Source organism: Tursiops truncatus, chromosome 6, assembly GCF_011762595.2.
Source record: "Tursiops truncatus isolate mTurTru1 chromosome 6, mTurTru1.mat.Y, whole genome shotgun sequence".
Lineage (NCBI taxonomy): Eukaryota > Metazoa > Chordata > Mammalia > Artiodactyla > Delphinidae > Tursiops > Tursiops truncatus.
In genome coordinates, this window is record NC_047039.1 from 26427908 (window position 1) to 26455465 (window position 27558).

Genomic DNA, 27558 nt, shown 5'->3' on the forward strand with positions numbered 1-27558 from the left:
GGATCCTTGTGTCTAGGTTGGTTTCCACTATTTAGCCCATTGTTGGATCCCTGGATCTATCTTGGTCTCTACTACCTAGTCCAATGGAGGGTCCCAGGGTCTACCTTGGTCTCCATTCCTAGTCGAATGATGCATTCCTGGATCTATCTTAGCCTGCCTGCACTCCTAATCTAATGGTGGATCCCTGTGTCTATATCGGTCTCCACTACTTAGTAATGGAGGATCCCTGGGTCTACCTATGCTAATGGTGCACCCCTGGATCTATCATGGTCTCCACTACCTAGTCTAATGGAGGATCCCTGTATCTATCTTGGTCTGTACTCAAATGTTGGATCCATGTGTCTCTCTTGTTCTCCACTACCTATTCTGAGGATGGATTCCTGGATTTATCTTGGTCTGCACTCCTAGTCTAATGATGGAGCCATATGTCTATCTTGGTCACCACTACCTAGTCTAATGGTGGATAAACTCAGTGATCCACCATTAATCTAGAAGTGCAGACCAAGACAGACCCAGGGAGTCTCCATTATACTAGGTAGTGGAGATCAAGATAGATCCAGGGATCCACCATTAGAATAGATAGTGTAGACCAAGATAGACATAAGGATCCATTATTAGACTAGGATTGCAAACGAAGATAGACCCAGGAATCCTCCACTTACGTTCCCTCAGCTCTACCGGGCTGGTCATCTGATCAGGAGCTGCCCTGAGATGCCCTGGCCGGGGAGTGGGGGGGAGGGGGGGCGTCTATTGAGTCTGTTGTCTGAGAGCTCCCTCAGTGGTTGCCTGGGCCTGGGCGGGGTGCTGCGCCTGGGCTGGGTGGGGTCCTAGGAAGAGGAAGGGGCGGGCCGCAGCTCTGAGCCTAGCCAGGGGCCCCTTCAGAGGGAGCTGGGTAGGAGGAGCAAGGAGAGGGCAGGCCCTCCGGGTGTGTAAGGCCAGGGCCAGACCCTGGAGGTCTGAATCCTGACCCCCACGACTCGGAGGTCCCTCACTAGGACCTACAATATCGACACCCACCACAGAGGGCCTAACCCACAGTGACGCAGATGGGGTTCACATGTGCTACTCACCGAGAACACCTGGTCTGTGGGGGGCCCTGGTGGTCGGAGGCGCAGGGGCAGAGGTTAACACCTACGCAAAGCCCTGGAGCGAGACTTCCCGCTCTGCTGGCTTCGCCCCTCGGGGATTTGGGTTCCTGCGGGGTCGGCCCCGCCCTCAACCCTGGATGGGCGTGACCGGGCGGCCCCGCCCCCGCTGGCCCCTGTGCGGCAGGCTGGCCGAACGCCGCGGAGCGCGCAGGGATGCGCGAGGAGGCTACGACCCTCAGCCGCAGGGCGAGGCCTGGGGGGCGCATGGGGGACGCCACGCCCGCCCCGGGGAACTGCACAGGTGAGGGCCGAGGCCGCAGACCTCGAGCGGGGCTCTGCGCCCATTTCTCAGACGGGGAAGCTGAGGCGCGGGGGGCACATCCCTGCGCGGGGGCGGTGGGTGCGGCACTGCCGCGGTGAGGCGCACAGTCGGAGGACAAACCTCCCCGACGCTCTCCGTCCGCCCAGCAGGCGCCCCAGCGGAGCCGAAGCCCAGCGGCAAGCGGCCAGAAACCAGGCGGCGGCGTCCAGCTGCCCGCCAACCCAGGTGCGCGCCTTTTCCCAGTGGGGGCCGCCTCAGTGCGGGGGATGTCGGTGTGACGGACGTGGGGAAATCGAAACTGGCCTCACCTAGGGAGGTGTTCTGGATCCTCAGCTAGCTCCCCAGCCCCACTTCACAGGCGGGGAAACTGAACCTGGGAGAGGGGAGTGACTGCTCAAGGTCCCGCTGCAGCCGAGCCTGTGGTGAGGCTCCGGGGTCTCCGGAAGGAGGGGTGGGCTGGCTGTTATCTTCAATGTTTGATTTCGAGATTGTTTTGTAGGGGGTTCACCTTCCTGCCTTGCTCGGATAGGGGGATTGCAGCTGAAGCCCCGGATTCGAATGTCGGCCTTGCTCCATGAATGCGTCTAAAATCTAACCCTTTTAGAAACAAAGATAAAGCCGGACCTTGAGCCGCAGATGTTCCTGGAGACTCACTTTAGGGCACACTGTCTGCTCCCCTTTAAACCTCAGGGTCTTTGCACACCTGTGCCCCAGGCCAGGCGCTGAATTGCACAAGTGGAAGCTGGGCCTGAAAGAGCAGGCTGGCACAGGTCACACACACACACACACACACACACACACACACACACACCCCCGGGATGCAGCCAGTCATGCTTAAAACAGTGACACCTGCCACCTTGGGGGGAATGCTGGCTTCCTCTCAGATGGGGAAACAGGCCCAGGGAAGTAAGTCACAAAGCAGAGGCATGTGGCTTGGTGGTGTGGAAGCTAAGACCTGATACTGCCCCTGGTGTGGTGGGGTCGGTTTATTTTCTTTGACTCCCTCGGGCAGCCTGATGCCCAATCCTGAATTTGGTGTTTTGCCCCGTGTGTGAAGAGGACAATGTGTGTGCAAGTTGTGCAGCACTGCCTGGGGAGGTGAGTGTCCACTGTGAGGTGGAGGGACTTGCCCAAGGTCAGCCAAGGACAGGGAAGGGGAGGCCCTGACTACATACAAAAGGCTGTTTGCAGAGGACTCTCCTGGGGGAAAGAGGGTCTCAGAATCCAGTTCCTGCCCTCTGGCCTGCCAAGCCTGGCCCCAGCCCTACTTCTGACCGGCTGCTGTTCAGCCTCCTCCCAGATGTGAGCCCTGTGGGTCCCAGCCTATGAGTCCTTCCCAGGAACTTAGGGTTGGACCCCCCCACACACAATGACCTGCGGTGCGTCTCTGTATCTCTGTGCCTCAGTTTCTCCATGTGCTAAGTGGTGGGCCCTGTATACCTGCCCCAGGCTTGTGGACAGGCCAGGGGGAGCCAGGGAGGGCCCAGTGCACCCACCCTTGCATGGTTCTGCTCCAAGGTAATGCTGACTCATCCACTCCTCTGCCCCATGGCCCCAGTCTCTTGGGCTCTGAAATGTGCACCCACCTCTCCTTGTGGGGCAGTGAAGTGATGGGTGTGGGGGTCTTTAGAGACAGTTTGGCACTGTGTAAAACACAGCAATGGGGTGGGTGTTTTTCCTGCAGTCTGTAAAATGGGCACATTATTCTGCTTTTCCTAGAGGAGGTATGAGAGTCCAGTCAGACACAGAGTCCTAGGATTCTCCCCTCATCTCCCGTGCACGATGACCGGGGAGAGGCAGGTGGGGGAAGGCCGGCTCAGAGCAAGGCCTTAAATTTTTATGGCCTTGCTCTGAATGGCTGACTGGGAGGCCACCCTCCCACTGCCCTTAGGCCCCTGGCCTGTCCCTGGCCCTGTTCCCAGGGCAGCTCCAGCACTCCCTGATGGAGGAGATTGTCCAGGAACACGGCCCTGCCAGAGGAAGACCAGTGGCCAGAGGTGACCCTCCCCCATGCCCCTGAAACGGGGCAGCAGGAGGACTGCTGGGTGGGTGAGGACGTGCTCTGTGGACAGCCTCTTCGCTTCACTCCTGCCGCCCAGCCACTGGGCCAGCCCTGGGCCCATTTCATGGAGGAGACCAAAGCCCAGAGAGTGTAGGTGGGAATCTAAATGTGGCTTATGTGCCCCTAAGGCCCAGCTCTGGCCTCCCACCATGGTACAGGCAGAGCTGCTGGATGAACGAGGCTCCTTGGAGCCTCGATGTTCTCCCCTGAGAGATTTGGGGGGAATGGGGAAGTGCGCTCTTCCTGGTTTGGTTTGGAATTTACCTGGTTATGTTCTGGAGGAGAATATATATTCTGGGTGTGTGAGCTGACCTGCTGTCAGGGAAGTGCCTGGGAGACCCGGGTCTCCCAAGGGCCAGGCTTGCAGTAGCTCTGAACCCTGCACCTGCCTCAGGACACACGACCTGGGCATGGGCCTTCTGCATGTGGCTGTCCCCACTGCTGCGGTCTTGGGGGGTCCCACTCTCCATAGAGTACCTCTGTACACGTCACTCTTTAGTTTCTCTTTGAGAAATTCCTCCTGCGGTTTCCTCTTTCCACTTGGGGAAACTGAGACTCAGAACTGAGACTCAGAAGCGACTTTCTAGTCCCACAGGGACCCAGGCCCATAGTGGGCTGGTCCAGTGGTCTGCTTCCCCCCATCTCCCCACTGTACCTATTGTCCACAGTCACAGCCAGCATAAAAGGTAACTTATTTACCTGGTCTCAGCGGGTGAGGTCAGGGTTTGGGGGCCATGTTGGCTCCAGAAAGGAGGATGGGAGGGATGGTCCTGTGGTCCAAGGTTCCAGATAAAAGATTAACAAGCAAGGATTGTTCTCACCCACACTTTCCAGGCAGGCTGGGGGAGGCATGGGCTGGGAGGACAGGCTGTCTAGGTCAGGCCATGCACCCCCTGTGTGTTAGAGGTGGGAGAGAGCATTGCCTGGGGCTGGGAAGTGAGCTGGGAGTGTTGGGCGAACACTGATGGGCAGGTCTGCCTCTCTACTGTCCAGTGAGCCTATAGGGTTTGCTTTTGTTTTGTATCTTGCTTGCATCAAATCCATTCCCTTTGTTTTTTCTGTTGTTTTTCCTCTCCTCTGAGATTTATTTGTACATAGTAAAAAAGATAGTATCATGCAGGGTGCAGAGAAAAAAAATGCACCAGAGGTTGAGGGGTGCAGGGGTCCAGCCAAAGGAAGGCTGGGGAAGTGTAGCATCCAGTGTCTGAGGCGGGCCGCAAGTGGACGGGGCCAGGCAACAGGGCTGGAAGGAAAGGATAGCTGGGGTGGTCCCCTTTGGGGACCAGTCCTAGGAAGGGTATACAGGGGTAACTGGGTGTCTGTGAGGGTTTTCAGCAGGGTATGGAGGGGGTAGGATTTGCCTCTTAGACACCAAGTGTGGGGAGGGACTGTTGGGGGCCCAGCTAGGGGGTGCAGGGGTCTCCAGGCTGTGGAGGGTGCAGTGAGGAGTGTGAGCAGAGGCTGAGTTTGCAGTGGTTAGGGGATGTGGTCTCTGGAGCCAGCTGGTGGTTTCATGGAATACCCTTAGAAGATGGGTAGACTGAAGCCCTTGTAGTCCCTTGATGCTGTGCCACCTTCCTGCCCCATCTGGGCTACGTGTCACAAGTCCTGTAGAAAGGTCTGGTGGGGGCCCTGCCAGTGTACACCTGGGGCCTTCAAAAGTCTGTGGGCCTCAGTTTCCTCATCTGGAAAATGGGCCCAGCCCAAAGTGTTTGCTGGCCTTCCAGGCCCAGAGAAGGGATGCAGGCCATCCTGTTGGAGTCTGGCGGGTGGCGGGTAGGGGTGGCAGGTGCAGGTATCCTGGGTGCTGTGGACTTGGGGTGGGGGGTAGGATGAGGTATTGAGCCTCCTCCTAGGCGGCGTTCCTGAGCTCCCAGGCACAGGCTTAAGGTCTCCACCAGGTGGTCCCACTGCTGTCACCCCGGGGGGCAGGTCACCCTATTTTGCAGGCTGGGAAGATGAGTCTGAGCAAGGCAAGGACCAGGTCCAGGAACTGAGGCTAGAGGTGGTGGAGCAGAGTCAGACTTGGTGGAGAGGGGCTGGGTGGGGTTTGGGTTCCTAGCAGACCAGGCCCACTTGGCTTCTCTGCCTTCTCTCTGAGCCTGGTTGGGCTCTTGGATTACTGGGGGTTGAGCTCCTTGCCTCCCAGGTAGGGGAAAGGTCACTGCAAGGAGGGGGCCATGGGCAAGGCTCATCCTCCCTCTACCCTTCCTTACCAGAGTTATTTCCTCTGACCTTTCATTTTCATTTTTAAAAGAAGAACCGTTCAAACAATACACTTATGCTAGGAGCAGGGGCTCCCTGCCTCTGATGGGCGTGAGACCCCTGTATTGGCTGGCTGGAAACGCAGAGTACGAGGCCTGGGGAGAGAGGCCATGACTGCATTTAAAGCCCTCCATTCCGAGTCCATGGCCTGTCCCCGGCCATGCAGAGTGCATAGTTAATGGGGCAGCGGCATTTTCGTTGGGCCTGTGCTTCAAATTTTCTTGTACCTTTCCCTTAAGTCTTCAGTTTGATGCACACCATGCAGGCATCTGCAGGTCAGTCTTGTTTCCTTTCTGTGGTGTCACCTCTCACCCTCCCACCTTGATGAGGCTCCAGGAGACAGGACAGGCTCTGGGCCTCTTGGGGTGAGGGGTTAGTTCTGTCTTTTAAGACGTGTGACCCCCTTGGGTGGTGAAATAGCCTGCAGTGCTGTGTCACGATGGGCACCCTTAACCATAGCGGAACCCAGCAGCAGCACAGGATGTGGCTGTTGACAGGCGAGCCCTTTCCCTACGACAGTGGTGGTTTCCTGGCTGGAGCCGGAGCTGCACATCATCTCAGTCAGCCCCTGTCCTGCCCTCTGCAGCATTTACAGGTGGGTCAGAGGACCAGACTGGTGACCCGGTTACCCAGCTGGTTAAGTGTGGTTTACACCCAGACATGTTTGGCTGCAGAACCAGCCTGCTGCCTCTGTTTCTGGAGCTTTTTCTCCTGTCTGTGACTCTCCATGCCAGGGCCATTAGGTAATGCAGGGTCTAGGCTGTGCTCTGGTTAGGGAGCTGGACAGCCACCCCTCATGGCTTGGCAGGCCAGCTGGGGCATATCAGGCAGTCAGCAGTGACGCTTGAGGCGTTCTCCCCACACTTAAAATTTTTTCAAACATACCACAGAGTTGAAAGAATTTATAACCACACACCCCCCAGCTCTAGCCTAGCCATAACTTTTCAGTAGGCCTGCTTCATCATATCTCTTGCCATCTCTTCGTCCCTCCCTCAAGGCATCTTACTTTTTTGATAAAGTCCTAGTTGCATCTTTAAAAGATGAATACAAGTTTATCCCTTCCTCCTTTCATTCGCCAGGCACTGGTGCAGGTGCTGGGCAGACAAGTGTCCACAAAGCTCTCACCCTTGCTGATCCCCCCACAGGGGCCTCCCTTCTCTGAGGGCCATATGGGGCCCGGGAGAAAGAAGATGCTTAGCCATGGAAGAATGGAGAAGTAGCAGCTCTAAATTGGGGACTGGGAAGTGTTGGTTGCCCGGTGACCCTGGGGAAGGGGCCACGTGGCTGGCCCGTGGCTGCCCTGCTGTGTCTACCCAGTTCCAAAACCCCAGTCCGCTTCCCTGGCTGGAAGAACAGCACATGTCCAAGTCCACGGATCCTGAAAAAGAAAAGAGGTTCTTCCTGGGGGAGTGTTGATCACAGCTTTCAACTGTTAGTTTGTTCATTCATTCATTCATGCATGCATTCATTCATTCCTGCTTTGGCACCTATGGAGACAAAGCGTGGTGATTAATTAAGGGCCTATACTCTGGAATCAAAGTTGGCATCCCTCTGTACTACTGAGTACTAGGGGACCCAAGACCAGTGAGGGTAATCAGGAAATGTCCGATTGGAGGCTCAGGGTGGGTGCGGTGTCCTCCTTGCCCTGTCTCCCTGGGGCTCCCAGTTCAGGCTCCCCACCCCTTCCTGCCTGCAGCACCTGCCTGTCCTCTGCTACAGGGCAGGACAGCCTCTCAGGTCCTCCCTGCTGTGCCCTCTGCCCCAGGGGTTATGCACCCCTTTCCCCACACCCTCACCAACCTGGTGGCCTGGTCTTTGTGATCTTGACCAAGCTAAGAAGCCAAAAGTAATAACTTAGGTTTCAAATCTGCGTTGCTTTAATTGAAATAAATATTTCCCCTGAATTTTTTTTTTTTTTTTTTTACTGTCTGTCATTCTTTTAATGATGTTTCAGAACAAAGAAAATGTCACGCAGTTACGTGGGGTTTTTGTTTTAGTATAGGGCACAAGAAACATTAATGAACAGAAAATATTTTTACAGCCCCAAAATAGATCACTTAAAATATTTGCCAAGTTCATTCTTATGGGATTCATGTAGTTTTGTACTTAATATAACAGTTTACAGAGATGAAAAATTAAAATAGAGCTTTTTTATTAGAAAGACAATAGTACATAATTTAGCCCTTGCTAAAGGTATTCAAGAAGAAAGTGGAGATATTTTTATTTCCAGGTTATTGTCACATACAAGTCTCTATTCTCTACTTCTCCATTCTCTTTGCATCACTCTAGTGCGCCTGTCTCCTGACAATGCTCTGTGCATTTTCCCTCCTCTGTGTCTATCTGTGCCATGGCTTCTGGTGTCATTTCTTCTGTCCCACTCTTCACTGGGACTTCGCCGTGGCCGTCTTCTTATTTCTCTTGGCTTGTAACCACCATGACTTCTGCTTCGGCTTCTCCTACTCCTCTCATCCCTGCTCTGGCTCCTGCTGCCTCTCTCATTTCTTCCAGATCCTCTCTCCTCTGGACTCTGGTTATGGCTTCTGGGCTTTCTGTCAGAATCAGAATGCCTCCATTTGCTCTTCTCCCCAGAACTCTCTTGTTTTAAAAACCTAGGCTTTTCCTTGTTACTGTGACTGCTAGAACGTTCTTCATCAAGTTTTCTCTTCTTAGACTTGTCCGTCTCTCCAGAACCACTGTTGTAATTCCCTGAATGCTTGTTTTTCTTTCTTTTCTTCTTCTGTTTTTTTTTCTTTTTTTGGTGTTACGCGGGCCTCTCACTGTTGTGGCCTCTCCCGTTGCAGAGCACAGGCTCCGGACGCGCAGGCTCAGCGGCCATGGCTCACGGGCCCAGCCGCTCCGCGGCGTGTGGGATCTTCCCAGATTGAGGAATGAACCCGTGTTCCCTGCATCAGCAGGCGGGACTGTCAACCACTGTGCCAGGAGGGAAGCCCTCTGTATTTTTTTTTTTTCCTTTGTTGTCACTCTCACTGCTGCTTTCTGAAGTGCCACCAGAGGAGGAAGAGGAAGAGGAGGAGGATTTGTTTTTATGTTTTTTGTGTTTACTTCTGCTCTTCTGAAGCTTTTTCTCTTTTCTGCCTTTTCTCTTTTTCTTTTCTTTTCTTCTCAAGTCGATCCAATTTCCTGAGAAGTTTCTGTTTTTGTTTGGTTGTGAGTGACTTTAAAAATTCGACTTCTGGATCTTCTTCACCCTCACTTGCAACATATTCCTGTGATGGATCATTTGCGGTCAAGTTTCTCCCCAGTACGTTTCGTTTCAGTGCAAACCCACTGTTTCTCATCTCCGCTTAACTCCGAGGGGTGCATCGATGGTCCTGAGCCATCAGTGGGAACTGAACTTGCATTAATTCCAGAAGGACCAAACAAAGGACATTCTCGATCTGTATTGACATGACCCCATTTGTGACATTTAATGCACCTCACATTTCGAACCTGAATACCAAAGGGCTGATCTCTGATGTTCATGTCATCTTTGGCATATTTTTCTCGTGGGGCCCCTTTTTGCCATTCAAATTTGTATTCGGTCTCTCCTGTTTCTTCTTTCTCTTTGTTTTCTTTTTTAGCCCCTGGTGGAGCCTCATACATGAAATTAAGGCCATTCTTCACACATTCATCTTCCATAAGCAATCTATTATCATATGATTCTTGTCCTTTAAGATATTGTTGCATTAATTCTTCTTGTTTCTTCTTATCATATGATGTTTTCTGTTCTGCCATCCATACTTTTTTGATGTTGGATTTGGAGGCAGGATGAAAGTCCTTCTTGCACATGAAATTGGCGAAGGATTTTCCCATTTTGGAGCCTGAGCTGGGGAAGGCAGCCGCTAGATCTCTCCCCTGAATTTTTTAACAGCTTTATTGAGGTATAATTCATGTGCCATACAATTCACACCTTTAAATTGTACATTTAAAGTGTACAATTTGATGTATAGTCACAATTTTTAGTATATTCACAGATATGTGCAACCATCACCACACTCAATTTTAGGACATTTTCATCACCCCAAAAGGAAGCCCTGCATCCCTTAGACCCTTCGAGGTCACCTCCCAACTCCCCCTCTCCCTGATCTGCTTTCTGTCTCTGGATTTGCCTATTGTAGACATTTCATATGAGTGGAATCATACAATATGTGGTTTTCTGGTAGCTGGCTTCATTCACTGAGCATAGTGTTTTGAAGGTTCATCCATGTAGCATGTCAGTTCTTCACTCCTTTTTATTTCCAGAAATATTCCATTGTATGGGTGGACCATATCTTATTTATCCATTTATCAGTTGATGGACATTTAGGTGGGTTCTACTTTTTGGCTATTATGAATATTGTTGCTGTGAACATTTGTGTACAAGTTTTCATGTAGATGTGTTTTCCTTTCCCTTGGGTATATTGCTAGGAGGGGCATTGCTGCATCATTTGGAAATACTCTGCGAAACTGTTGGAGAAACTGCAAAGCGGCTGCCCCATTTACATTCCCAGCTGCAGTGTGTGAGGGCTCCAGTTTCTCCACATTCTTGGTACACCAGTTATCATCTGTTTTGGTTTTTTTTTTATGTGTCTTTTTCATGGCGGATGTGAAAAAGTACCTCCCTGTGCATTTAATTTGCATTTCCCTGAAGCTAATGATGTTGAGCATCTTTTCATGTGCTTATTGGTGGCCATTGGTATATCTTTAGAGAAATGTCTGTTCATATCTTTTGCCCATTTATAAATTGGGTTGTCTTTTTATAATTCAGTATAATAATTTATACATTCTAAGTACAGTCCCTTATCCGATAGATGATTTGTAGATATTTTCTCCCACTCTGTAGGTTGTCTTTTCACTTTCTTGATAGTATCCTTTGAAGCACAAATTTTTTCATTTTAATGGAGTCCAGTTTATCTGTTTCTTTTGTTTTTTGTCTTTTGGTATCATTGAGAAACCATTGCCTAATCCAAGGTCAGGAAGATTTACTTCTATGTTTTCTTCTAAGGGTTTTTTTTAATAGTTTTATCTGTTATATTGAGGTCTTTGACTCATTTTAAGTTAATTTTGGTATATGATGTAAGGAGAGCTCCAACTTTCTTCTCTTGCATGTAAGTATTGTTTTCCTGGCACCAATTGTTGAAAAACTATTCTCTTCCCATTCAGTTGTCTTGGCACCCTTGTTGAAAATCAGTTGATTGTAAATATGAGTTTATTTCTGGAGTCTAAAGCCTTGCATTGGACTATATGTCTCTCTTTATGCCAGTGCCGCTGTCGTCATCACTGTAGCTTTGTGGTAGAATTTGAAATAAGGAAGTACGAGTCCTCCAACTTTGTTCTTCTTTCTCAAGATTGCTGTTTGGGCTATTCTAGGTCTTTTTGCATTTCCTTATGAACTGTAGGATCAGCTTGTAAATTTCTTCAAAGGTAGCAGCTAGGATCTGTTAGGGGTCATGTTGAATCTGTAGATGAGCAGAGGAGCGTTGCCATCTTAAACCATGTTAAGTCTTCTGACCCATGAGTACGTGATGTATTTCCATTTATTTAGGTCTTCTTTAATTTCTCTCAACAATGCTTTGTAGTTTTCAGAGTTTAAGTTTTGCACTTCTTTTGTTAAATTTATTCCTAAGTAATTTATTCTTTTTGATGCTCTTGTAAATGGAATTGTCTTATTAATTGCATTTTTAGTTTGCTCATTGCCACTGTACTGAAATAACAATGGATTTTTGTGTGTTGATCTTGTATCCTGCCAACTCGCTGCACTCATTTATTAGTTCCTGTAGATTTTTAGCAGATTCCTAGGGATTTTCTCGATACAGGATCATGTCATTTAATAGAGAAGTTTTGCTGCTTCCTTTCTGATGCGGATGCTGTTTAATTTTCTTAATTAATTGCTCTGCCCCCTGGTTTGGGGCTATTTCCATATTTTTCTTTTCTAACTTAACCATTTTTTGTGTTGTGATTTTTGTCATGTCTTACGTAAGTGCTGTTTATGTAGGAAAGATGCTCTGTTACATGTATGTTGCAAATACCCACACTCCCTTGTTCTGCTGTTAATTAGGAATCTTAAGCTCTGCGTCAGTCCTGTCTGCGGGTGCCCTCTCTATCTCTGGGTGTTGAGCAGGTCAGCCACCACTCCAGGCTTGGTTGCTCATGTTAAAATGACGATAATAACAATTTCTTCCCTGCTGTCCTCTGCAGATGATTGAGTGCTGCGTGAGGTCAGGAACTGGGGTCCTTCTTAACCAGATGTTTCTATCGGACCTGCGTTGCCGTTGTTAGTGTGACACTAATGATGGACATCTGCAGACAGGGAAGCCTGAATCCTCCCAGATGTGCAGTTTACATGGCAGCCGTGGCCCAGCACACTTCCACCCCACCACCCTCAGCGTGTCATCCAGCCTTGCTCTGCGTCAGTTTCCCCATCTGTGAGATGGAGGTGGATGGTCTTCCTCATATGGCTGAAATACAGTGAAGTATCCATGAGGTGCCCAGCGTTGTCTGTGCTGTTCGAATGTCAGCCCCCCATCTCTGCTAGGTACACAAACCACAAGGACCACCCAGGCTCACACCCCTCCCCCCAGCATTTCAGCCTGGTGAGGCACCCCCCAGGTTCTTGGTAGGGCAGAGCTGGGGGGGCTTGGCCAATCTCAGCCAAACGCTGTCCCTCAGTGTCACCGCCCACAGCGAGGGTCCAGGAGCCTTAGCCTCCAAGGGCAGAATGCAAGACTGAGGCTGAAGCCTGGCTCTGCCACTGCCCTGTTAACACCCTCACCCTAAGTGGGGTAGGGCCAATGGGGCCATGCAAGGGGTGGCTCGACCTCATTGAGCCTCAGTTTCCCCTCTGGGCAGGGCTGGCTGTGCACAGACATGTGAAGCACTATCACGGGGTGTGTGAGTGCATGTGTGTGGCCCTCCTGAGTGACAGCTGCTGCCCTTGGGCAGTTCCGGGTGTCCTCTGTCCCCACAGCCTATGTGAAATGGGGTACCATGCATTCCACAGTGCATCCCCCTCATGGGTGCTTCCAGGTGGATGTGGATTTTGGAGGACTCTCCAGCCCACTACAGATATTCTGGGTATATATTTTGAAAACAGAGCCCACACAGTTTGCTGGTGAATTGGTTGTGGATTGAGAAAAAGAGTCCAGGTAGGTTCCAAGTTTGGGGGCTGGAACAAGTAAAGGATGGAGGGCATAGTGGCTAACATCAAAGTTAGAATGGGGCAGGCCAAGTGATGAGCAGGTTGGCCAGTGCAGGAGCTTGGCTGGATGTGGCAGGCCGAGTGGGCTTTTGGACATCCGTGCCTGGTGCCCAGGGGACAGTCCTAGCTGGAGGTATCCCGTGGAGGACAGGGGAAGGGTTGTCTTGGGTTGGTGTGGAATAATGGGGTCCTTAGCCTGGGCAGTGCCAGCCTCTGTCCGAATCCCCACCACTGCTCCCACCTAGGCCTCGGATGTGTGGAGGGAGTTGGACACAGACGCTGCCTCTGGTCAGTCTCCCTTTTGTCTGAGACTCACTGCTTTATACACTAGTAGTATACAGTGCTAAAAATCAGAAAGTTCCAGAAAAGCAGGAGGAAGAGCCTCTTGCACTCAGGCACCAGGAGGTGTGCTCCAGAACATCGGTAGCAGCTTCATTCCGTATTCTTGAACACCGGAAACAACTCACACACCCATCAGCAGGAACAGGGAAGCAAACAAGGGCATCCATACAACGGGACTCAGCTCCACCATAAATATGGACAGCTGCCAACACACGCAGCACGGCACCTCTCCCGTCATTGTGCTAAGCAAGGGAAGCCAGACACAAGGGACACGTGATGTATCTGTCACACGCGTGTGTTGAGACGGTAGGCCCAGAGCCTCCTTGTGTGGTTCCACATCTCTACCCTACAACATAGGAGCTGTGTGACTTCAGGAAGTGATTAAACCACCCTGTACCTCAGTTTGCTTTCCTGTCAAGTGGGGAGGTATTTTGTGGATTGATGAGTTAATGCACGTACAGCGTTTGGAACAGCGTCCAGCACAGTAAATTCTACATGCCAGCTGTTGGCATTGTTACAATTTTATTAAAATGCTTGTGATTCCCACGTTATCCAGAGTGCCTCTGTGTCCTTATATAAGGACATCATTGTAACACTTTAGGATAGCATTGCTGGCATTCATGTCAGATGTACTTTGATTAACTGTACTGATCCCCACAGCTGGAGATGTGGGTGTAGACAAACATCCTGGTATAGAAATCCTGGCAGCAGATGCATAACTACTTCTTTGGCTAAATTCTCAGATGTATACACAGCATAAAGCTCTTAATACACTTTACCAGACTCTGTCCAGAAAGGTTTGGATCTGTGCCCCCACCAGCAAGTCTGAGGGGAGTGGCTCCCAGGCCCTTGCTAACTTCACACATGTTTTTTTTTTTTCTCCTTTTTGCCAAGTGGAGGAGTGAAAGATTAGCTCTCATTTGAATTAGTGTTTCTTCAGTTACTATGAGGGCAAGCATTTTTTCATGTCTGTTGGCTACTTGTATCTCGTGATTTACTTGTTCACACACCAGTCCATTCTGCTTTACTTGGATGTTCAGCTTTTATTGACGTGTAAGATCTCTTTATAAATTAAGGGTGTTGAACCTTTGCCCTATGTTTTCCAAATACCTTTTCCTAATTTTTTCATCTGAGTTTGTTTGTTTTTCAGTTATTAGGGAGTAACAAAAGTTTTTGTGTTTTACTTTTAATGAAACCACATCTGTTGATCTCTCTCCTTTTTTTCCCCCTTGATTCTGCCTTTTGAGCTGCACTTGGGTAATAATTGTCCTTTTGCTTTTATTGTCTTTAGATGTGTGTTTCTTTTATCAACACCATGGTCTTCAGAGCATCTAGATTTCACTTAATGTAGGGATTAGCTCCACTTCTGTTCCCAAGCCACTAGTCACACGGACGCCACTTCCAATTGTCTGGGTGGCTGTGTGACCTTCTCCAGAGCATCGTGTGGTCATTGGGTCAATGATGCCTGTCCCAGGTGAGGGCTCCTGCCAAGCCCCTGCCCTCCAGGGTGAGGTCCTCACTCTGTCTCTCCTCTCTTCTCTCCTAGGCATGTGTGTGCAAGTGCAGCCACCCCTGCAGGGCACCTTCCAAGTACTTCGTGGGAACGGTACTTCTGTGGGGACTGTCATCGTGTTCCACTGCCCCTCGGGCCACCAGATGGTGGGGTCTGGCCTCCTCACCTGTGTCTGGAAGGGGAGCATTGCTGAGTGGTCTTCAGAGACCCCCATGTGCAAGAGTGAGGCCCATTCCCTGTGAGCCGCACCCAGCTCAGCAGCGACCCCTGGTGGGGGGTTGCTGATTTTGTCACATGGATGGTGTGGGTGTCCACAGAGAAAGTTCCATGGGCGTCTGTGTAGGGTCCTGTTCCCAGTGCTGGTGGTCCCTTGGGGCTCCATGTCAGCAGTGTAGACTCAAATCCTAGCAGCTGCTCCAAATTCTAGCTCTGCCACTGACTCGGCCTGTCATCTCCAAGAGGTTACTTGTGCTGTCTGAGCTAGTACTTCATCTGTTAAGCAGAAAACTACGTTCTTTCAAACACACATGCAGCAAACATTAATAGGATGTTTCGTGCGCCAAGAATTCTAGAACTGGGGAATAGGATTGCTTGGCCATGGGGCCCCAGTCTGGGGGAGGAGATGGTTTTCTAGTTGTATTTGTTATACAGGATGTTAAAGGATAATACCCAGCACAGCATTTTCCAAAGTGAGGATACATATATTGTGTTAATGTGTATTGTGCATTGAAAAGGGCTCTATAGTCAATATAATTTGGAAAAGCCCGGGTTAATAGACTGCAGGACTTCTCAGAGCCTTTAAAATACTCATGTGGTGGTTGAATCTCTGAGAAGGAGAGTGTCTGTTAGGATTAGACTCCAAGAGATAGAAAACCCAAGATAATGGGGGCTATGAGAGCTTTCTCTTGCCCATGGCCCTCAGGATGGGCAGTCCTAGCCTTGTATGGTACCCCACGGTGGGGACCCAAGTCCTTCCCATGTTATGGCTCTGTTAGGCATGATCTCAACTGCATGATCCAGGCAGTTGTTACAGGATGAGTTGCAGGGCAAGGAAGGCTCTTAGAAGTTGTCCCACACTCCTCCACCCTGTTCACCACTGGCCAGAGTATGGTCATGTGACCACATGTAGCTGCAAGGGAAGCTGTGAGATGTAGTCTTCAGTCTGGACGGCCAGTGTCCAGCTAGGGCTGGGGGACTAGGGACTGGGGAGCGTGATCAGTGTCCACTACAGGGGAGAGTATGCAGTGTTGTTCAAATTAGCATCCTGGGCCTTGATTCCCAAGAACATCATTTAGAACCTGATAGAAGTAGTTCTTGGTACATAGCTAGTTCTTGGTCACACAGCTGATAATGTGCCAAAGGCCCTTTGACCCCAAACACTGGCATTTTTCTTGCTTTTGCACCTTCCTGGAAAGTGACCCGAGAAAGCACCTAGGCCCCCGTAGGTTTTTACCCACTTGAGGCATTGTGAAAATAGACTGTGTGTTGTCTGCTGTCCTCTGGTCTCAGGGGCCCAGTCTGCAGTGGGTGGGAGCCAAGGGGACTATCATCACTGAACTCGCTGTCAGAGCTTCCCCCAGTGTGCCAGCAAAAACTCCTACACACCCTCCAAAACCCTGCTCAAACACCCCCTTCCTGGGGGGCAATCTTGCCTGATAGCCCCACTCCCTACAACAATTTGCACAGACCTTCACCTCAGCTGCCAGCGCCTCCCTGCCTCCCCCATGGAACAGGGCTCCCTGAGGGCAGGCTGGGCCCAAGAGCTGGACTTGTCTCACTCGCAGCTGTGCCTCCCTATGAAACCTTCGGCTTCAAGGTGGCCGTGATCTCCTCCATCGTCAGCTGTGCCGTCATCATGCTCATGTCCATGGCCTTCCTCACCTGCTGCCTCATGAAGTGTGTGAAGAGGAGTGAGCAGCGGCGATCCAACAGGTACAGTGACCTGGCACTGCCGCAGGGCACCTGCAAGTCACTCCGAGACTCCTGGGCGTGTCAGGGAGCGGGGCTGCTGGGATCTTGGCATCTTGCTGTTCACAGAGCATTGAGGCCGTGGAGGGCACATGGCTCACTCGCTTGGTCTTCCATAAGACAGGTGACAGGTACACAGGGGATTGTCTCATTCTGCAGACTGTGCACACACGCAGTATATGCTCTGCTCTGTGTGGACATGAAGGGCTGACTACACGACGGTTAACTAGGGCCTGCAGGTGGAGTCTGGCCCACCTCTACTTTCCTTCACGGAAACCTATCCTTTTATTCTTTTTGCTATTTTTAAAATTGTGGTAAAATATTTACAATATAAAAGTTACCATTTTAACCATCTTTAAGTGCACAATTCAGGATCATTAGTTACACTCACAGTGTTGTGCCACCATCAGCTTGATTCATCTCAAGAACTTTCCACTGCCTGTCTTTGTAAGTATAGTTTTCCTGACATTTACTCATCATCCGTGACTGCTCTCTCCCTACAGCAGCAGAGCTGAGTAATTGCTCAGGAACTGTATGGCCCTAAAGTACTATCGGCCTTGCAGAGGCTTGCAGGTGGTGTCCTGGACACACGTGCACCTGAATGTCCTTCCCCCATCTCTCTCCAGGGCGGCCCAGCTGTGGTTCCAGCTGAGAGACGAGGACTTAGAGACAGTACAGGCCGCCTGCCTCGGCCTCAAGGGCCTCAACAACAAACGCAGCATCAGTGGCGAGTCCAGGATCCAGCCCATCCAGGCTCACGACAACCACAGCTTCACCACGTGGGCATGGGCAGAGCAACGGGGCGGTGGGGCAGTGGTGAGGGCAGGGAGGCCCCAGCATGCTGCGAGCTCAGGCTCACCAGGGCCTCAACTCCCATCCCTAAGACAGGGGCTGATGGTCCTTCTAGTACCCGTGTCTGACCCTGCACCCTAGTGCCTAAAGTTGCCCTCCACCCTGTTTCTTTATCTTGTCACCCCTTGTCTAGAGAAGGAAGCTTCTGGACACGAGTATTACCCTTCAGCAGGACCCACGGTGCCCTGTCAGCTTGGTCTCTCCTCCCATCTCCCTCCCTGCTCCTCTGTCTCTCAGTTTCTATCTCTTCTTGTCTCTCTTTAAAAACACACACACACACTTTTTATGAACCAATACAAGGACATTTCTTACATACTTCCTTTTGACTCAAGGAGTCTAATCTTGGCTGAACACGGACTGCAGATAGAACATCTCCCAGGGTTGTTGCTAGCTTTGAGTGAGCACCCTCTGACCCCAGGATCCCAGGGCTGCCCGGTTTCTGGGCTCCTTAAATGGGGCAGGATATTTGTCTTGGGCGGCATTGCCTTTTGCAGACTCTAGGCCAGTGGTCTCCTACAGACACCGTGTTCTGGACTGTCTTGACATTCCCTCATGACTGCACTCGGGCAGCGTTTCTCACGTGGGTGCCCCATGGGCGGTGCTGGTGTGAATCACAGGTATGGGTCAGGCTGTCGCCCTGCAGGCACGAGGACTGGGCGCTCTTGACTGAGATGAGTCCGTTGTCAGGAGATGAAGAAGGGACCCTGCTAAGGGTCACTCTGCTGCCCCCATGACGTCTGACCTGTGGCCTTAGCATCCAGGGATGTTCCAGCCAGAATTGGTTTGGGCCCTGAGGTTTACAGAATAATGATTTTAATTCTGTTGCGATTCTGTTATTCCCTGTATGAGGAATGAAAATGAGTTCTGTTTTTTCCTTCCTTTCCTTCTCATTTTGTTTTGTTGTTTTTGTATCACTCTGAGCTCATAGGTAATCTTTTCTCAAACTTTATTATGGGGAAATTTCACGAATACACGAAGCAGAGAGAATAGTGTAACGGGTTTCTTGTCCCCGTCTGCTAACCTCAGGGGTCACCGTTCCCCTGCGTCATCTGGACCTATGCTTCCTATGGGCTCCAGTCCTTTCTTGGTTGGAGCCCTGTTGTGCTGCGTCCTGATCATGCCCTTTATTCTCCAAGTGCCTCCTCTCTGCACAGATGTTCTGGCCCATTTAGTGCTTTCTCTGCCCCGCCCTGGCGTCGCAGAGGCAGTCTGCTCATTTCCTCAGCCTGTCCCCACAGGAACCTCCCAGGGAACCAAGTGCTTGCCCCTGGCCTGACGCCTCACTGTGTGACAACTGCTCATGCCTCGTTTTCCTCCCTTGTACAGTGAGGATTATGGCAGGGCTCACTTCCTGGCCCTGTTGAGGTGATATAAGTCAATGGCCTTGACTGGGCCCAGAGTACAGATTCAGTGAGTGCCAGCCATTGTTGTTAATTCTGCTCTTGATCCTGGTGTGCACGTGAGGAAACTGAGGCGCTGGAGGTGGTGGCCTGTGCAGGCGTGGCGAGGGTCTGTCTGGTCCCATGTCCACACTCAATGTACCGGGCCTAGCTGACTCCTGGAGTGGCGAGGCCTGTGGGAAGGAATTGGTTTCCTACCTCCTTCCCTTGAGCTTTTGACACACATTAGGCCTAGGTCATGATGGCCATGGCAGAAATGCCGCCTTGCGCCCTTTCCACCTGCCTTGACTTGTCATTGTGTTGCCATGGTGGTCTGAGGCCCCTGGAGCTATGCTCCAGATACTTCACCTGCTGTGCTCAGGTTTGGGTAAATGCTTGTGCTTAGAGCTGTTTTTCTTTTTTGAGATGACATTTTGGGGCAATCCTAGGAACAGACTGTTTAGGCCAAGTAGTCCGAATATTTTTATTACCAAATTCTTTCTCCAGGAACCTGGCGCTAGTTGAGCCATTTTTACACCTATACTGTCACTGAGTGTTAATGATTTGTTTTCCATCGCTTACTTAGCAGGGGTGAGTTACATAGGTGGTTTTCATCAGCATTTCTTTAACATTGAGAAAGAGTGTTTTCTCCATACCTTTGCTTAGCAGTTGCATTGCTGGTTTTAGTCACTTTCACTTTGCTCTGCTGAATCTCCTGCTGATGTCTTTTCTCATAAATAGTGGAAGCTCTGTGTACATTATGGAAGAGACCCTTACCTGTCAGTTGGCTGCAAGCACTTTCCTTTTTGTTTCAGTTGCGTTGGGGTTGTCTTGCTAGTGCACATCCTTTTCATATAGTCACGTTTCCTTGGCAGGTTTGGAATTTTCTGCATTGCCCGCTGCCCTGTGGCACCCTCTCCCCATTATAGACCTGTGACACACTGTCTTGTGTCTCAATTGGGAAACCCCAATGGAATAGGGGAAGGAATTGCTGCCTCTCAGGATGTGCCATCCTAGGCAAGGCCCAGATACCCCAGGTCTCCCACTGATTGGTGGTGAAATCGTCTTTAGTAAGGTGAGGTTTGCCCCTTGACCTTACTTTTATTTCATAAACACTTCCCAGCACTCACATTATGCCAGGCACTGTTCTTAGCTTTTCCAAATATTACCTGTTCTAACCATGGGAGTGGGCACTATTTTTATCCCATTTTAAGAAACTTGTCTAGAATCACGTAACTACTAAGCATGAAGCTAGGTTTGAACTCAGGCTCTGTGGCTCCAAAGTCCATGGACTTGCTCACTAAGCTGACTTTCCTCTCCACTAATTAATTGATTCATTCACATATTCATTGAACCAACAGATAATTTAAGTCCTACTACTGCCTAGAGCTTTTCTGAGAACTAGGTGTGGGTGGCAACATAGATCTGGGAAGGCTTCCTGGAAGAAGTGATGCCTGAGGTGAACAGATTAGGAGAGCCTATACTGGGGGGGAAGGAGAGAGACAGCATCTTAAGGGGAGGAAGCAGCCAGGCAGCCTCAGGAAGTAAAGTCCAGTGTAAACGGGAGATGGGAGCAGGGCCAGGTGGACAACGGTGGGGCCAGGGTTTTCTCAGCCTGGAGAATGGGTGGGTTTGTGGCTTGGGGGCTAGGGGAGGCCACTAGGGAACTGAAGATATGGAAGGTGGGAGATCTGGTCCCAGACTCAGAGGAGAGCCTGGCAAGTGCGAGGGTGTCCTCCAGAATGTTCCTGGGGCCCCAGTGTCCCTTCTCTGCCTAGGGCATCCTGGTGCATATAGTTTACACACACTCTGAATAAGCTCCCTTCCTCTACAAAGCCCCAGGAAGCCCCTTCCCACCCTTGGAAGGTGGGTGTGATGCTCCTTGAGTCATCCCCCTTGTATGAGTGAGGGGCCTGAGGCCCAGGGAGGGGCACCGATGGAGGGGCCTCCTTGGGTGCAAGGCAAGAGGAAACGGGGGCCCTCATCTAGGGGCAGCAATCTATCCCAGGCCTGCTGAAGATCAGGGCCAGGGTACCCTGCATGGTGGCAGAGTTGGGGTTAAATGGGGCCCCCGCTCTGCCCCCAGGCTCACACCTCCTCTTCCTGCAGAGACCTTGGCGAGGGGACCAGAGAGCTGGCCAGCATGGCCCGAGGCATTGACAAGGACCCCTGGACCCCCAGTGGTCCCACCAGCTCACCACGTGCCCAGGTGATGGTGCATACAGCGAACCCAGGGCAGATGCTGCCTGCCTCCAGGCCAACCGTGGGAATGCTCAGACAGCCTGCAGCCTATGTCCCGGGGTGACTAAGGTGGAGGCCAGAGCCCACAGTGGGAGGGCCAGGCTGACCCCACCAGCCGGCCACTGCATCTCAACATGTGTCCAGCTCAAGACTGGTCAGTGAAATCAGCTTCCGGGTTTAGGGATTCCCTCAGGGCACTGAGCTGGGGACCCTATTTGGGGGGTGTCTGTCCCAGGGGAGCCCAGCTGTAGTGGTTTTTATAGATAGGCTTCCTTGAAACCACTGCTGAGGTTCGCAGAACCAGCTGCAGCCTCCCTCTAGTCAGGTTCCTTTGAAGAGACCGGGGGACATTTTAAGCACGTCTAGTTTTGCATAGCAGAGTGGGAAGGTGGCAGCAGGTTTCTCAACAATTACAGCTGGCTGCTTTGTATCTATAAGCAGGGACCCAGCTGGGGTGCTGCATCTATTATCTGTAAAGTTGTGGTAAGGGGTATGAAATAAACAATACTTTGAAAAACAGCAAGGGTAAAAATCACTGTCTCAATTTTCAGTCCCTGCATAATGAAAACCTCAAGTGTAGTAGCATAAAACTATAGTTCCTTCTTATTACAGCTCGGGGTTCCAGGTTTGCCGGGCTCTACTGGGCAGTGCTCACTGGGGCTTCTCCCATGTGGTTGTGGGCAGCTGGTGGCACACACTGGGTCATATCCAAGGCTGGCTGGGTTGCTGCCAGATGTCAGCCGAGACCTCATGGGGTGGTGGCCGCCTCAAGTGGCCTGGACCTCCTCACATCATGGCATTCCACAGTGAGAGTCCCGAGTGCAAATCTTACCTGTCAGGGCCTCAGAAGTCACCCTGGGTCACTACTGCTGCATTCCATTGAACGAGGGGAGGCAGCTGGACTCCACTTCTCTCCTGGGCCAGTTGAAATCTGACTTCCAGCCTTCTGAGATTTGGGGTGTGATCTCTGGCCATTGAGAAACCTCACTGATGTTTGCCCTCTGAACTTTCCTGCTTCCTGGAGGCCCTGCAGCCACGTTGGAGCCATGAGGGGTGGAGCCTGACAAAGAAGAGCTGGTGGTCCTTGGGAGCCTGTGCTACCCTGAAGCCACGTTTGTCATGGTTTCCATCACTAACAAATACATCTTGATACAGGCCACACAGGACAGTCCATCTGTCCTCTGATTCACTTGGGAAGCCCCCAGCAGGGGGCGCTTGGGTGGTTTCACATTTTCAGCTGCCACACTGGTACCAACATCCTTTCTGTTCTGGGATACTTTTCCATCAGGTGGGTTCCAGAGTGGAACTGTGAGGCCAGAGGGAGTGTGTGGTGCTCCGGTCGGTGGTGGGGAGGTCACGTGTGCGGACACTGGGTGGGTAAGCTCAGACCCAGCCCTCAACCAGACAATGCAGCATTCACGCTGTGGGGGTCCCTGGTAGACTCAGGCCCTCTCCAGCTTTTCTGGGAGTGGCAAGCAGTGGCCCTCAACTATATGCCTCCAAGGGGCCTGTGGGCTCAACTTTATGGGGCCAGGCAGGGGTGGAATGTTCACCCCGATCCTGCAGGGTGTGATCTTGATGCGTGTGGATGCTGTCAGAAACCGCTAGGCTCCTTACGGGGCTTCAGCAACACTGGGCAAGATTCTGAGTTCCTGTCATAAGTGCTAACTCCACCAGGCCCTCTCCATGCCCTTATCAGAATGAGGTGATGGGAGGCTTGTCATGAGGGTTTGGGGGTGCCTTCAACAGGAGGTGTGTGTTTTGTCCCAGGTACCTAACCTTGGGCTACTGGAGCAGAGGACAGGAGGATTGGGGTGAAGTGGTGCAAAGGGGATGGCCCCATCCTGCTCCAACTCCCAATAGCTGAGAGTTACAGGGATAGGTGTCCAGATGGCCACAAGGTGCTACAGGGGCAGGAAGGAAGGGACATGGTGCCCAGCTGGAAAGGGTGCAGGCTGGACATCAAAGCCATTGCTCAGGAGAGCTGTGGGGCATGAGGCCTCTGTGGTGCAGCATGCTGGGCCCTGACCCCATCTATACCATGGCCAGGAGTCTCAGCTGGACTGGGAGACATGCCTGCCAAGGAGCAGGAAGAGAGCTACGTTCTCTCACAGGCATTTCAGAGCAGAGGGACTTCACTCAGCACCAGAGGAGAAGGGGGAGGGGGAGCCAGCCCCAAATCTCCCCTAAAACCAATTCTAGCTTGTACTAGGAAGAGAGAGGAGTGAACACCTTTTCTTGCTGTTTCTCAAAATGCCAAGCTTACCCCCACCGATGGGCCTTAGCACCTGCTGTGCCCCCTCCCTTGCAGGCCACATGACTCACTCCCACACTTGCCTTCTTAGCTCAAGAAACATTAACCACTGTTGTTATATCATTCAGGATAGGCGAGACTGTGCTGCTGAAACAAACAACTTCTGTTTCAGTCAGCTCAGGCAGCTGTAACAAATAGCACAGGCTGGGCAATGTAAACAATAGAGATTTATATCACAGTTCTGGAGGCTGGAAGTCCTAGATCAAAGTGCTGGCTGATTTGTTTTCTGGTGAGGGCTGTCTTACTGGCTTGCAGATGGCCACCTTCTTGCTATGTCCTCACATGGTCTTGGAGCATGTACAGAGAGAGGGAGAGGGAAAGAGTGCTCTCTGGTGTCTCTTCTTAGGAGGACACTAATCCTATGGGATCAGAACCCCACCCTTAGGACCTCATTTTACTCTAACTACCTCCTTAAATGCCCATCTCCGAATATAGCCAACACTGGAAGTTAGGGCTTCCAGTCCATAGCAACCCCCTAAGTCTCAGGGGCTCAGACAACATCATTTATTCCTTGTTCACATTGTGTGTCCAGTTCAATCAGCAGGGGCTCTGCTCAGTGGAGTCGTAGTGCCTCACCGGTGGAGCAGCCCCTTTCCAACTTGCACCTCCACAGTCTCCAGGAAGGGGAAGGGATGCTGGAGCCTCTTCGACCAGCAATGCAATCCTCTGGCCTGGAGGGGACACACCTCACTTCTGTGCAAGACACATCAACAAGACTGACCTCAGGGGCCAGGAGAGTGACTCTCCTGAGTGTGCAGAAGGAGAGGGAACAGGCAGGTGAGAACAACACCAGGACTACCATATCATCCCGCATCAGCTCTTTCACATACAGTGCTGGCGAGTCCCATGGTTTTCAAATGCTATGACAGCTAATTTATCAGAGAAATACCAATCAGACCTAAATATTGGAACAGTGCCATTCTTGCCCCCAGAAGTAGCTGTGCAGAATCAGCCTAAGATGTCACAAGGGAGACTTCATTACCCAGCAGTTGGGGCACAGCATTTGGGAAAAAATTGTACCTCATGTGTCATTTCCTCAACAATGTGGTTACCTATGTGTCCCATTTATCCACTGCTGGATAGTGAGTCATCCCAACACTCAGTGGCTTTAAACTGTGGCCACCATGTTGTCATCTCTCCTGGTTCTGTGGGTTCTTGCGGGCATGCCTCCCCCACAGCTGCAGTTAGCAGAGTCCAGGGCTGGAATCTTCTAGAGGCGACCACTCACACAGCTAATAGTTGAAACTAGTTGTTTGGGACCTCAGCTGGGGCTCTAGGTGGAAACACCACATGTAGCCTGAGTATTCTTCAAGCGTGGTGGCTGGGATTCAAGGGTAGATATCCCAGAAACAGGAAGTAGGGGCTGTTGGTTTCCTATGGCCTGGGCCCAGACTATTGCCATGCAGTCCAAGATTTAGATATGCTCACACTTCTTGAAGTCAGTGTGCCAGAGAAGAACTCTCCATTCTACCTCTCTCCCTCGCCTTCCCCTGGCCCAAAACCCCAGCCCCACTTTCTCTCAGATCCCATAACCAATCCTGCAGCAGTTCTTTTGGTTCAGCCTCCAAATTCAACCGCAACACACCCCATCTCCAACCTCCACAACCACCACTCTGGTTCTAGCCTCCTCCTCTCACCTGAACCATTCCAGTAGTCTCCTCCTGGTTGCCCCTTGGTCTCCCTTCCTCCATTCAAGCCCCATCCTCCTGGCCCCAGAGTCAGTTCCCATACAGCTACCAGAGGGTTACTTTTATTTTTTTTAATTGTGGTAAAAAATACATAACATAAAATTTACTATCTTAGCCTTTTTTTTTTTTTTTTTTGAGGTACGCGGGCCTCTTACTGCTGTGGCCTCTCCCGTTGCGGAGCACAGGCTCTGGACGCGCAGGCTCAGCGGCCATGGCTCCCGGGCCCAGCCCGCTCCACGGCATGTGGGAACTTCCCAGACCGGGGCACGAACCCGTGTCCCCTGCATCGGCAAGCGGACTCTCAACCACTGCGCCACCAGGGAAGCCCCTATCTTAGCCATTTTTAAGTGTAAAGTTCAGTGGCATTAAGCACATTCACGTTGTTGTGCTACTATCACCACCATCCACACCCAGAACTTTTTCATCTTCCCAAACAGAAACTCTGTTCCCATTAAACACTAACTCCTCCACCCCTCCCTCAACCCCTGGCACCCGCCTTTGACTACTCTAGGTACCCCATATAAGTGGAATCACATATTATTTGTCCTTTTGTGACTAGCTTATTTTGAGGTAGGAGGTAGACAGCCCCTGGGCTGAGCAGCTGGGGTTGGTCAAGTGGAGTAAACTGGAGCTTTGTTTTCCTTGACACTCCAAGGACAAAGTTAATGGCAGGAGCTGGGCTCTGCTGAGTAAAGAGATAAGATAACCACAAGTATCACTCCTGAGGGCAAGGAAACCTCCCCAACTGCACATGCACAGGAAGGCTCCTTGGGGGTTAAAAAGGGAGGGGGCGTTATCCAATAATAGGTGTTGTCAAACCTTCCTTTAGCCTTTGCTGGAATCCATCTTGGCAAAAAGATGTGCATGCATATCAGGAAGGTCCCCAAGGTCAGATGTGGTAAAAGAAGCAAGATAATTGGCCAGAGGAGAACAAAGACCCAGAAGAACTGCCCCCATATAAATGATTTAACCACCTCTTTACTTTGCTCCTCCTCATTAGGGGGGATGCCCACCCCCTTTTTCTCCAGGTGTGTATTTCTGCTTTGCTTCTGTCTAAATAAACTGCTTCTGTGTCAGCAGACACATCACTGCTGTCTCTCTGAGAACAATTTCATTCAGTCTTTTGTGTTCTGAGTGAAACCAAGAAGTACCCTGTGGGGCTCCTGGGCACAGAAGCCTTTTTGTCCCCCATTTCTTGTAGGCAAGACCCCAGCCTCCATTACCTTTCCTGAGTTCCAAAGGGCAGATTCAAACAGTTGCTAATCAAAGAAGGAGCAGCCAAGAAACCAACTGAGGCAAGATTAGACCAGAGAAACCCAACAAGATTAAGGAGTTCTAGGGCTTCCCTGGTGGCGCAGTGGTTGAGGGTCCGCCTGCCGATGCAGGGGACACGGGTTCGTGCCCCGGTCTGGGAAGATCCCACATGCAGCGGAGCGGCTGGGCCCGTGAGCCATGGCCGCTGAGCCTGCGCATCCGGAACCTGTGATCCGCAACGGGAGAGGCCACAACAGTGAGAGGCCCACGTACCGCAAAAAAAAAAAAAAAAAAAAAAGATTAAGGAGATCTACCACCTGAGATGAGATTAAAGGAGTGCAAGCCCTGCACACACCCTAATCTTGTCCAGCAACCCCACCCTTTAACTATTACTATAAAACCCTTCATCAAATCCTCCCGGGTTGGGACACATAGCTTTTTGAGGCAGGAGCCCCTTTGTCCCTCTTTGCCTGGCAAAGCAATAAAGCTATTCTTTTCTACTTCACCCAAAACTCTGTCTCCGAGATTCGATTCAGCACTGGTGCAGAGAGGCCAAGCTTTCGGCATCATGAGCACCCAATTTCCAGTGTGGTAGGGTGTTTCCCCACACATCCAACAAGCAATTCTCCAGACACTGAAACAAGAGGGAAGGGGGCAGGGCACAACCTTTGAAAGAATGACATAGCTCGAAGACATGACAAACTGAATAGAACCAAATGGGTCCAAGATGATGGTTAAGTCGACTTCCACTAGACCTTGAGCCTCAGTATCTGCTCACTGTAACACATCAGCAAGCTAAATGACACATCCACAGGTGCCATGACAGTTCCAAGATCGACCATAAGGATCAAAAAGTGGGCAGTGGCCCAATTCCTGGAAATCCCCACCCTTCCCCAAAATAGCTGGAATACTCCTCCCACTCATTAGCCTATGAAATTACCCACCCCTATAAAAACTGAGAGCCCCATACCCTGGTGCCTTTCTCACCTTCTGAGATGGCCCACACTCTGTGGAGTATGTTTCTCTCTAAATAAATCTACTTCTTACCTAATACTTTGTCTCTCACTGAATTCTCTCTGCCATGAGATATCAA

General features: G+C 51.0%; 2 protein-coding genes across 15 annotated transcripts; one reads left to right on the forward strand and one right to left on the reverse strand.

Moving 5' to 3' along the window:
• The first annotated feature begins 1252 nt into the window (after positions 1 to 1252).
• Positions 1253 to 26299, forward strand: SUSD3 (sushi domain containing 3). 14 transcript variants are annotated; one of them, XM_073805926.1, is made up of 6 exons: positions 1297 to 1389; positions 1560 to 1635; positions 14803 to 14991; positions 16554 to 16701; positions 17364 to 17516; positions 21078 to 26299. In XM_073805926.1, exons 3-6 carry the CDS (start codon positions 14805 to 14807, stop codon positions 21271 to 21273), a joined length of 684 nt encoding a protein of 227 aa, XP_073662027.1. In that variant the 5' UTR covers positions 1297 to 1389; positions 1560 to 1635; positions 14803 to 14804; the 3' UTR covers positions 21274 to 26299. The 14 variants fall into 14 exon arrangements, with proteins under 14 accessions (XP_019796009.1, XP_019796014.1, XP_073662027.1 ...); XM_033857791.2 differs by lacking the exons at positions 1297 to 1389; positions 1560 to 1635 and adding exons at positions 2373 to 2508; positions 11915 to 12184; XM_019940450.3 differs by lacking the exon at positions 1560 to 1635 and having other exon boundaries at positions 1253 to 1389.
• Positions 7962 to 9594, reverse strand: LOC101319008 (corepressor interacting with RBPJ 1-like). Its single transcript, XM_019940462.3, is given in 4 exon segments — positions 7962 to 8497; positions 8711 to 8849; positions 8851 to 9043; positions 9045 to 9594. Coding segments are annotated over 4 exon segments (1347 nt in total). The 5' UTR covers positions 9551 to 9594; the 3' UTR covers positions 7962 to 7988.
• Positions 26300 to 27558: the final 1259 nt, after the last annotated feature.

Coding starts and splice junctions, on each gene's coding strand:
- SUSD3 (XM_019940450.3), top strand. CDS start 1,302: ATGCGCGAGGAGGCTACGACCCTCAGCCGCAGGGCGAGGCCTGGGGGG. Junction 1,390..14,802: donor CGCCCCGGGGAACTGCACAG/GTGAGGGCCGAG, acceptor CTTCTCTCCTAG/GCATGTGTGTGCAAGTGCAG. Junction 14,992..16,553: donor AGAGACCCCCATGTGCAAGA/GTGAGGCCCATT, acceptor TCTCACTCGCAG/CTGTGCCTCCCTATGAAACC.